At 52.5% G+C, this 10,999-nt stretch overlaps 1 protein-coding gene across 1 annotated transcript; it reads right to left on the bottom strand.

Moving 5' to 3' along the window:
• Window positions 1–2,197: 2,197 nt before the first annotated feature.
• BARHL2 (BarH like homeobox 2) lies at window positions 2,198–7,993 on the bottom strand. Its single transcript, XM_023194698.2, has 3 exons — window positions 7,268–7,993; window positions 5,175–5,400; window positions 2,198–3,286 (listed from the first exon to the last, which is right to left on the bottom strand). Exons 1-3 carry the CDS (start codon window positions 7,884–7,886, stop codon window positions 2,974–2,976), a joined length of 1,158 nt encoding a protein of 385 aa, XP_023050466.1. The 5' UTR covers window positions 7,887–7,993; the 3' UTR covers window positions 2,198–2,973.
• Window positions 7,994–10,999: the final 3,006 nt, after the last annotated feature.

Raw genomic sequence — 10,999 nt, 5'->3', positions numbered from 1 at the left:
GAAGGAAGGAAGGAAGGAAGGAAGGAAGGAAGGAAGGAAGGAAGGAACCAGGCACTCACCCAACTTTTCTTCCTAGGACAATCTCCCCCACCCCACAACATCCAATCTGCCAACTTGTATGCAACAGCAGGTAACCAAACAAATTCAGAAAGGACATTGACACATTCAGTTGCATGATTTAGTGCGTGAAAGAAAACATGACTTTGAAGAAACTTGGATTTAGGGAGGACTATAATGGATCCTGAGTAATTGCTAGCAGCAGAGGAATATGAGATTAATTAAGAGATCTTGTCTCTGTAGGCACAGTGCTTCCCCCTGCATTGTCTAACTCAGGAGTTCAAGTTCAGCCTTGAGTGTAAAGCAGCAGTGGGCAGACTTCCCGGCCCACCCTCCTGCAGGTGGCTGGGGACTGCTGGCAGCAAATGGGTGCTCTGGCCTTGTTTGGATTTGTAGTTTTGTGTGTTTTTCATACCTGGATCTAAGTTAATTCTTTGTACAGATTCTTTGTGTGCATGAACTCTGTGGCTTCTCAAATCCCTCCTTGTGCCTAGAGTTGACCAGCCCCAATTTCAGTACAAACAGAAACTATAGCACCCTCAAACCGTGGAGAGTGCCTTTTTAGGCCTAGGCAGACCACTTTTAGACTGTTTAAACTTGATCAAAAAGCCCAACTGCCAGATGAAACAAGGAGGGTCTGCTAAGTGCCTAGGTATTGGACATCCTAACTAGACATAGCAGCGCCCAATTTCCAGCCAAGCCCAGCTGTCTAAGTTTGTCTCAGCTAAGCAGGCAGAAAATGAGAAGGGCCAGTCCAGACCCTTTTGTTAGAATCAAGCAAGACCAAGACCAAGTTTAAAGCAAATTGATGAGCCGGAGATAAATCTGCAAACCACTTCCTAATTAGCCAAGATCTGATCAAGGTGCCCCCAGGCAATTTCCACCTGGATTTCACCTTTCTTCTCTTCTTCTTTCCCACCCCTCCAAAATATACATTCCCACATCACTTCACATTTTTAAAAACATTTTTAACTACACTAAGGTTCAACCATCAGAGAAAGCTGGAGGCCAGGTCCAAATGTATTTTAGCTGCTTGTATTACCTCTTTGTCACTGTACTAGAGTATGAGTGAGGATAGAAATGTGAGGATACCCAGATACGAGATCTGACTCTGGCTACTCGGGAAGTGACCTGGGGGCTGGAGAGGAGTGGGAGCAACCTGGGAACTGTAGCTGCATTAAGTGGCTCCTTCATACAGTTCTGAGCACTGAACCTGGTGGGGAACCAGCCTGGTGGGGGGTGAGGGGTGGTGTTTATGGTTGACTTAGGCCAGGGTGCTACAAACATTTACTTACACACACACACTCCTAAAGCAGGCAGCCGGCCTCCTCCACACTCTGGGCAGGGTCTCCTATTTTGCAGTCCCAGCTGTCCCAGGGGTGCAGATAAAAGGCTTGGCAGCCAGTCTCAGCCTGACTTCACCCTTGCAAAGGAGCTCCAGGCATCGCAGCACAACGAACTCACTAGGACAAGCGGCTTCGCATGGGGCTGGGGGCTGGATGCCCGCCGCCAGGGACTGAGAAGGCAACGATCAAAGCCGCCACAAGGGTTTGTTACTTGGGCCTCTCCAAGTCCCCCCGGGGGCGTCCTAATTGCTCGTCCCACAGCCTCCCGCTCACAGGCTGTCCGACAGCGCGGGCGCCCAGCCGCGGGCAGCAGAACAGCTGCAAGGCCCGAGGAGAGTCCGCCCGCCGCCCAGCCCCTGTCGGCGTTGTCATCACTGCCCAACGCTTAGGACCCTCGCTGCCCCAGGAAGACCCCTAGGAGAAGGAGGAGGGGCGGACCGAGGGATCACCACACCATCGGTCAAGCGGGGGCCTCTATGCAGGTCAGGATGGCAGCAAAGTTGGTCGCCGACTTAGCCAGCACCAACAGCCTACAAGTACAGATTTTCTCCCACCGCCTCCTGGGTTGCTTTGAAACCATCCACTTAAAAAGAAAGGAACTCACACTTATTAAATAATGGTTCCGAAGAGGCCGGCACGAAAAATGGAGCTGCTTTTATACAAGCCAACCTAACTTCTTTATGGATTTTGTAAATTCCTAATATTTCAAAAGAAATTTGTTGTTGTAAACCAAGTCAGCACTTCATCATAGTACATTCTGCTTTAGTAAAATCAGCTCCCTTGGATTTCATCACTTGTTAAAAAAAGATAAACTTTATTTTTGTAATTTTCAATCACAAAAAAATCTATATTTTTGTCTAAGCATTTATTTTACTGAATCAAAAAGACATGAAAAGAAAAATCATGTTTTTACTAACGTATATAAGTGACTCTTTCTGGACAACATATAATAAATATGATATATCACTTATCACTCAGTCTTTCAAATGTACATTTTTTTCATATTATGGAGCATGCCACTTTTCCAAAAGAAAAAAGGTCATGAGAAATCAGTGCAAAGTTCTCAGTTACCCTCCTCTTTTCTCTGGGGCAGACGGAATGTCCTTGGCAACGCCCTTTGCCTCAGCACTTGAGGCTGGCTGTCCATCTACAGTTCTCTCTGCCTGTGCGGTTTCCGCTCCGTGCCCTTCTTTCTTCCCTCCTGAGCCCTCCCCCCTCCCTCCCTTCTGCTTGTCCCTAAAGTTATTTTTTTAAAAGAATCTGAGGTTTTGTTTTTGTTGATGTTTTCACTTACTGGTCACACTTTGAGTGGGGTCAGCATTTTCGCCAGTCACACTGCTGTGGGGGAGCTTTCCAGCCCTGTTTCTAGGGGTGGGGAGATGGAGAGCAGAGGGCTGGCTCCTCTTTGGGGGTCCCCAACCCACTGGTAAGCATCTTTCTCTCTTACTCCTCTGCCTTCCAGAGTCGGCTGCAAGGGAGGCCTAGTGGCCTGGAGTGGGGAGAGGAAGGGCAGCAGTCCGGGTTGGGCAGGGAGATGGGGAAGGGATTGCAGTGCCTTCCTGCAATGTTTTCACCGGGGGTGTGGGGTGCCCGGGATGGGGCTGGACAAGGGATTAAGGGCTGGCTGTCCCCCAGGCCCTAGGCCGTGGATGAGCACACGGGGCACCAGGGGCCGCTGCAGCTGGGGATGGGGTGCTGGAGGAGTCCGGTACATGCTGCTGTACATGGCAGCGGCAGCCGCCGCCGCCGTAGTGCTGTCCATGCTGCCCAGCAGGCTTGGGTGATAGAAATAAGGCGATGGAAACATCCTCTGCAGCGCTGAGTAGTTCCCTGCCTCGGCCAGCAATTCCAGGCCCACCGCTGTCTGCCGCTTCCACTTGGTCCTGAAAGAAAGCAGGCGTGCAGGCATGCTGTGGGCATGGTCCAGGCACCAAGACCCAGCCCCTTCTCTGGCCCCTTCCTGCCTCCTCCTTCTTTCTCCCCTGGGTGGCAGGAAGACTCAGAGACCTATTCAAACTGGCAATGCACTACATCTCCTGCCCCAGCCTTGCTCCCAGAAAGACCCAAACCCAAAGCCAGTTTTGTAAATTATACCTTCAATGGCAGAGACCCTCACCAATGAGATCCTACAAGCTTTGCTGTCTTTTCCTAAAGCTCTGCTCTGCTGTTGCCCCCTTGTAGTTTGACTACTTCTGGAAACTTTCCTTAGGGCCAAAGGAGACTTCCACAAGCAGTCACTTTCCTCCTTTCTTAATTTCCCTTCCACATCCCCCCACTCCCAACAATCCCAAAGAGTCTGCTCTCAGCCCCTCTTCCTTCCCCCACAGGCTGAGAGAGAAGAAACTGTAAACAAAAGGATGCAGAGACTCCTAAGTCAGGGACCCTGGTCCCTCTCAGTCCCCAGGGCTGGGAGACATATTTCTCTCATAAGCCTGACAGGACCTTACAGTGGGCAGGGAGCTTAAGGGGAGGATGGCAACAAGGTCTCAAAATGGAATTCATTTGAGGGAGGGCTCTCCCAAGGGCAAAGTACCTCCTGGCCATTCTGAGGGGGGAAATGCATTTCAAGATATTTCCTCCTCAGGGAGAAAGTAACAATTAAAACCTGTGATCAGCTTTTCTCAGTCTCCTCCCTCCCCCACTGCACACCCTGCTAGGAAGAAGAGAGCAGGCGGTTGCTCAAATGCCTTATGAAGGAACGCAGGACTGGTGGGCCATCCATACTCAGCAGCTCCAGCCAAATTAATAAACATGTCGCCCATTTTAAATTGGCTACAAATGACACTAATGTTTTCCGACAGAATTAGGGTGGCTGAAACCGTATGTAATGAGACAGAAAATTATGGTAAAGATGACGACTGGGTGGGCATTTCCAACCGCACTTATGGACGATTAGAACACAAGCGAGAGAAAAGGAGGGGGAGAGAAAATCGAGACAAGGAGATGAGCGCCAGGCTTGAAAACATAGCGAAACCTCTGCCTCAGATCACCCAGTTTCCGCTCTACACTTCCCGGCCCAGCAAGCACTACCAGCCACTTTTGCTTTCTTAATTTCCCTTCTAGAGAAGGAGCAGTGCCAGGAAGGTTCTGCAGCACTCTTGCTCCATGTTGAGACAGCAAAGGCAGCCAGTACAGGGGACAGACCCACACTCTCTCCTTCTCCCTGCACGGATGCTTGGCCAGCCGCCGATTCTCCAGCCTGCAGCTGCCAAACCAACTCTAATCCAGCTGGGCTCTCCTAGTCTCTGCAGCTACACTGACCAAGGCTGGGACCCTGCTTCTCCCAGCCGCCTCACAGGCCAAAGCAAGGACATTTACCCCGAGGCTGCTGGGACAGCTCTGTGGAGATAGCAATAGCTGGGCCGGGCCTTGTTGTTGTCAGCTACAAACCTTTGGAACCAGCCTGGGGCGGGCCCAAGGGGTGCACCGCGCAGACTCTCTGGACCTGAGTGTCAGCTGCACAGATGTCTCAATTTGAGAAGGTGTGGCTTCATTGATTTGGGGATGAAGTGGGGGGAATTCCAGTGGCTCGGGTTTCAGAGGAAAAGTAACACCTGTTAAAGCACTTAGAAGTGCAAAATTGTCCAAATTCCAGCTGCCTTTTGGGCCCTCTCACCTTGGGGGTGTGGCTCATCCCTACCTCATCCTTAAAGCACCCAAGTGCCCACTCCAGGGTCTCTCTCAGTCCTTATAGTCTCTGGAGGCCAGGAGGGAAGAGATTCATGACTTAAACAGCCAGACACCTTTGTTCCCACAAACTGCCTCCCTTACCTGCGGTTCTGGTACCAGGTCTTGACTTGGGTGTCAGTGAGGTTGAGCGCTGCAGCCAGGTCCATGCGATCCTGCACGCTCAGGTACTTCTGCCGCTCAAAGCTACGCTCCAGTTGATTGAGCTGGTGGTCAGAAAAAGCTGTCCTTGCTTTTCGAGGCTTCTTGGCTCTCACAGGGGGACTCTCACGGCTACTCGTAATCTCCCGGTCTCCTTCCTCCTTTGTCCCTACCATAGAAACCCAGACACAGTGGTAAGTTAGCCTGGAATGGGGAGGACTGAGTGTCCTCCTGGCATACACTTCCACATTCCCAAGCCAACCACTGGCCTTGGGGGACTACACTCTGCCACCACCAGAACACACACACACTCAGGCCTTAGCCCATGTGGAGGAAGAAGACTGTTTTCAGACTGCAGAGTGTGGGACCTTGTTCAGAGGTTCTAAATGGGTTCTAAAAGGGGGTCTGATCTTCACATGGTTGGAAGCTAAAAAGTAAAAATTTTTAAAAATAAAACTTTTTAAAAGGGTTATTTTGTTATTGTTTCCTTGATTGAGAGAGATGCTCTCCCTTTTCTTTATTGTTTTCAGTATTGTTTATTGATCCTTGTTTTTCTGGTAAAGAAATATGCTGACCTTGTTTAACTGATTTGGTACTTTTCAAAGGGTCTTTCTACTCTTTTTTTTTTTTTTTTTTTTTTTTTTTGAAGAGGGGGAATCTTTTTCATTTTACTTTTTTCTGTTTTCTGAAAGTTATGGGTGTTTGTTTTTCTTTTTCAGATGCACCTGGGAAATGTTGGAATCAAGCTTTCTGAAGCCTGCATCGGGTCTTTTAAAGTTTCACAAAGAGTATGTCACCCAAACACTGAGTTGAGCTCAAAATCACTGAGCCCATGCAGGTGACAGCATGGAGATTTCCGGATTCTATTTGTCAACTTTGGTTTTTTACTAAAATGCTGGGAAATCGATATGTCAATCCCTCCCTGTTTGTACCCGTTTGTGCAGTGCTCCTTGATCTTCCCTGCAGGAAGAACAATAATCTCTCTAATTGACCCACTGGGGAGGTTGGTGCACAAAAAATCGCCAGACCAGACTGTACATCTGTTTTGGACACTATTATGCTAATGCTGTAACAGTAAAATGAGGAGCTAACGTCCTACCTGCCAGACAGTCAGCATATTTCTTTACCAGAAAAAACAAGGATCAATAATAATAAACAACGTTACCTGTTTTCCTGTAAAGGAAAAATGCTCCTGGTATGTTAAAACTCTTCCCATGCAAAGACTACCACATTTACTTATGAAATTGTCTGAGGAGAAAATGGGAAAAGGGAGTTCAAGGACAATTTCCATTGTCATCTTTTTTTAACAAAAAGGAGATTAATCCAATTTCAAAAGATTTTATTTTTATAAATGCTACCTCCTAATTACTTGTAAGGGGCCAAAAATCTTCATAGGATACAGATCCTCAGTTGAGGCCATAGGATAAGAAGGGTGCTTTTAAGAAACTGATTACAAATTTTTACGGGCTTCCCTATACTAACCACGATCTAATTTTTTAAAAGTTGCTCTGTTCATGAAACTCAGAAATTTTTCCTTCATTAAAACCGATAATTCCTGTGATGGTGTTTAGAAAATAAGGTGGGGGGTGAAATCACTTGCATTAAAGAACGAACACCAGGTTGTGATCACATCCACGCTAGCTAAGTGGTTTCTCTCTCCCACCTCCCCACACTCCCATTCCCATTCCCAAAGTCTCAGCTAGAAAAACCCCAAGTCCATCCCTTTTATCAACGAAAAGTATTTTCTGTCGGATGCCCTCTGCCGCCCCTTAACCCCCATAGATTAAAATTAAGTAAAACAAAGGAAGGAGCTGGATGGTCGTTGAAGGTTGTTGGGTAGAAATTTAACAATAAACAGAACTTTGAAGAGTCCCCAAATCTCACGCCCAGGCCTCCCTTCAGCTTGCAGTCTTTTAACCGTCGCCCAGTCGCCCGAGATGCGCCCGGAATCGCTCCCCAGCAGAGATCTGCTGAAGACTGAAGGGGATATTGGGAACCAGGAGGAGAAGCCAAGAGCCCTGGGTGGCGGGACTCACCGTGGCATTTGATGTCGCTCTGGGAATCCTCCCGCTTGTCGAGTTTGGTTTTGCTGTCCTCCTGCTCGAGCTTTGGCCTGAAGCTCTCGTGCACTGCGTTGCTCTCCTGCTTCGGGGTGTGGTGGGGAGAGGATACGCTGGTGCTGTATGGTGCACATGCCGCCAGAGGTTTGCTGTCGCCCAAGATGTCCTTAATTAAAAAAGAAGACGTGGAAGTCCTGGGGGCCGAGGCGGCCGAGCCCAGCTGCTGGGCGGGCGGTGGCGGCTGCTGTGGCGGCGGCTGCTGTTGGGGCGAAGGCTGTAAACTTTGGGTCGGGGCCGCGGCCGGTAGCGGCGGCTGCTGGCTGTGGTGGAGGTGGTGATGATGCTGGGTCGCGTCTGCTACCAGATGCTGCTCCGGGGGCTCCATGGTGACTGAAATAGGAGAAGAAGGCGCCGTCCCTACGGTATCAATCTCCGAACAGGGAGATGGGGTGGCCTGACTCCTAAAATCCGCGGTCCTGGCCTCACCGAGCGGGCGGAAATCTCCATTCATCATGCCCGGGCTGCCTGAACTGGCACTGGATAAAATCGTGTCTATTCCAAAACTCGACCCGCTGGCCCCTTCCATTGTTGTCATTTCTACATGAGGTCCACGCCACTCCGCCGTTCAGCAGCCGCCCCGAACCAGCGAAGGAAGCTATCAATCGTAAAATAAAATAAACACCAAACAATGCTGCCCCCGCTTAAAAAAAAAAAAAAAAAAAAAAAAAGGTGGGGCGGGGAGAGAAGGAAGGGTAATTGGGAAGCGGCAATCGGTGGATACTTTCGACACAACTTTTTTTCTCTTATGCAAAAAGTAGGAGTGGGAAGAAAAAAAGATGATGAGGGGCGGGAGGGTAGTTAAAAATTTTTCTGAGAAAGCTAGGAACGTGCGCCCCAGGAACTAGCGCACCAGGAACGACTGCGCACGTGGCGCGGCGGTGGCGACGCGGAGGACCCAGACGAAGGCGCAGGCGGCGGGAAGCTACCCCGAAGCCGCCGCCGCCGCCGCCGCTGCCGGGGTCTGCCCACAGCCTGGCACCTGGCAGCAGCGGTGGCGGCGGCGGACGCGGCAGGTGCAGCGACCGCGAGGCCCGGGCGGCCGCGCGCCCTCAGAGCTCCCCCGCGGCTCCCGAGGTGGCAGCCGCGCGCCACTCGGTAGCCCCGTAGCCGAGTTTCTGAACTTTCTTGGAAAGTTGCGGGGCAGACACGGCCGCAGCGGCCACGGCAACGCGAGGAGGAGGAAGAGGAGCACAGCGAGAAGGAACCGGCGCAGGCAGCGCAGCCGGCGGAGACGCGATGCCGGGTGACTCCGGCCACTGCCAGGCGCGTTCGCTTGTAATCCGGCTGCTGGCGGGCTGCGCCGACCCCCTCCCGTGACGTCACGGCCACTGCCGCCGCTCCCAGCGCCGCGCCGCGCCGGCCCGCGCCCCCGCTGCCGAGGCCGCGCGCCCGGCCCCGCGCCCCCATTGGCCGCGCCCGCGCGAGCGAGGGACGCCGACGTGCCGGGAGCCAATAGGCGCAGCGCTCGCGAGCCGGTCAGCGGACTCGGCTCGGACTTCGCTGCTCTTTTGAGAAGCGGCACATCCCTGCGCTCGCATCCCTGAGCCGAACTCCGAGTCAAGTGGTCCCGGTGTCCACAATCACGAGTGCAGGGCAAAGGGAGAGGCGGGGAAGAGATTAGAGGGAGACCAGAGAAAGGGAACCAAAGGGGAGAAAGAAAAAAACAAAAGTAGCAAGGCTTTGCCCGTTTTCTTAAGTCAGAAGAGAAGAGGGAAAGAGGACGGGTAGGGACTTACCTTTAAGCTCCAGCGCGGCCGCCCTCGCAGCCTCCCCAAACGCGCGCGGGAATAGTGCGAAGACATTAAGAGAGGAGGAAGAGGATCCCTGAAGGAATTCACAGAAAAGTGTGTCACTTCAGGCGCCAGAGCCTTGCATAAGCGGGCGGGCGGGCTCTGGGCTCTGATTTCTCCCCCAACGAACCCAGGCGCTCGGGCTCGGCCTGGCGGGCGACGGGTCCCTGAGAGGTAGACAGCCGGGTCCGCGTCCACCAAGCACTCTAGGGGAGGACGAGACCTGAAGCTCCAAGCCGGGGACCCAGCCTGGTCTCCAGTGAGAGCCCGTGCTGGAAGAAATGCCTGGCCAGACACTTTCTCCCGAACAGGGGAGCTAATGCCCGAGGCGTTCTCTGGTGGCGAGGGCAGCTGCGGTTCTCTGCGGTGTCGGGCGGGCGCGGGGCTCAGGACCCATAGCGGCTGGTCTGCAGCCCGCGCCCCTGCCGCGCCCCCCGCCAGTCCGTCCAACCCTGGCCCCTGGCCCCTTTCAGCGAGCGCTCATTTGGAAAGGAAACAGTCACTGTGGATCCGCTTGGGACCCGGAGCATGACTGTGACGCCTCGTTGGAGGGTATCAACTTGCATTATTTTCTCTAGGACGTCTCCAACCTGTCTCTTGTTGAATGTCAGAGTAATGGGAAGTGCCAGTGACAAGACGGCATATTACTCCTGATTAAGTGCCGTGTCAACCTAATTAGCAGAGTAATTATAAGGTGCTAATGAATGATTCAAAGTTCTTTGAGTTACATTTTACTCCAAATTACCATTTTAAGAACCCTATGAATCTACGAGGCGGGCATCGCTTCCGTGACTAGGTCTGGAATGATGTTCGAGTGGCCTTTAACGTCTCCAAAGGCTGGGCCGAAATCTGGGGTTTAGTTGCAGTTCTGGAGGTCGCTTTCTGGGCCACAGCTTTTATCTGTTGAGGACGAAGGGAGGGGTGTCAGGGAGGCAAATGACCTCCTGGGACAAGATTTTGCCTTTCGGTCGGAACTGCTTCTGTGTGAGCCCTGGGTCCGGAAGGGGGTAGTTGGCCGACTCATCCTGCCTGCGTTTTCCTAGGGAAATCGGTGTATTTGACCCAGAAAAAAAAAAAAAAAAAAAAAAAAACAGCACTATTTGGAGGGTAGGTTGAGCTGTTTCTCATTGTCTTCGTGCCATTTTTCCTAGGGCTGTTCCGAGAGAACAGCGGGGATTGAAGGGACGGAGGCGAGGAGATGCACAATCCGGGCAGCTCTCGCACTTCTTGGAAGGCGAGGGGAGTTTGGCGGAGGAGACGGGGTTGGTGAGCTGAGGCGGGGACTCGGGACGTGCTCCATCCCGGCAGGGGCCGACGCTGGCCAGAGGGGTGCCGGGAGGCCCTCGGGAACTGGTGACTGGGCCCCCCGGTGGGGTCGGGCCACTCTGGGCTGGAACTGGGTTGGATCAAACGCCTCTGGCGCGGGAACTGAGTGCTGGCCCGAGAGACCCCCCGGAGAGCTCGCGAGCTCGGCCTCGGCCTTCGGCCGCGGTTACGGAACCACAGACGGTGGACTTGCGGAGGGGACTTATCCGAGGCCGCAGGGCCCGGCGCTGCACAGCTTCGCAGCCTAAGCGCCCCGCGCCTCTGTCACAGTTGACCGCTGTGAGGAGGACGGGAAAGGCTCTAGGGCTGCCCGAGACTGTAGGCGGACGCTACCTACTCTTCCCTCTTCAAATATCGATTAGGGTTCTTCCCATTCCAACATCATCATCCACCAACTTCCCGAATATGGTGCGTTTTCTCCTAGCCCTGGGGGGGTTCCAACTCGAACTCCCACGCTGCGTATTCAGGATGGGAAGTGGGGAAGGGGATGAAACAAATTTAAAATCCAGAACTTACGGCACTGCACAAATCA

Source organism: Piliocolobus tephrosceles, chromosome 1 (genome assembly GCF_002776525.5).
Source record: "Piliocolobus tephrosceles isolate RC106 chromosome 1, ASM277652v3, whole genome shotgun sequence".
Classification (NCBI taxonomy): Eukaryota; Metazoa; Chordata; class Mammalia; order Primates; family Cercopithecidae; genus Piliocolobus; species Piliocolobus tephrosceles.
Note: the sequence above shows the minus strand (reverse complement) of the source record. Positions and strands in the feature narration are given on the sequence as shown.

Coding starts and splice junctions, on each gene's coding strand:
- BARHL2 (XM_023194698.2), bottom strand. CDS start 7,886: ATGACAACAATGGAAGGGGCCAGCGGGTCGAGTTTTGGAATAGACACG. Junction 5,401..7,267: donor GAGCGACATCAAATGCCACG/GTGAGTCCCGCC, acceptor TTTCTATGGTAG/GGACAAAGGAGGAAGGAGAC. Junction 3,287..5,174: donor ACCTGGTACCAGAACCGCAG/GTAAGGGAGGCA, acceptor GCTTTCTTTCAG/GACCAAGTGGAAGCGGCAGA.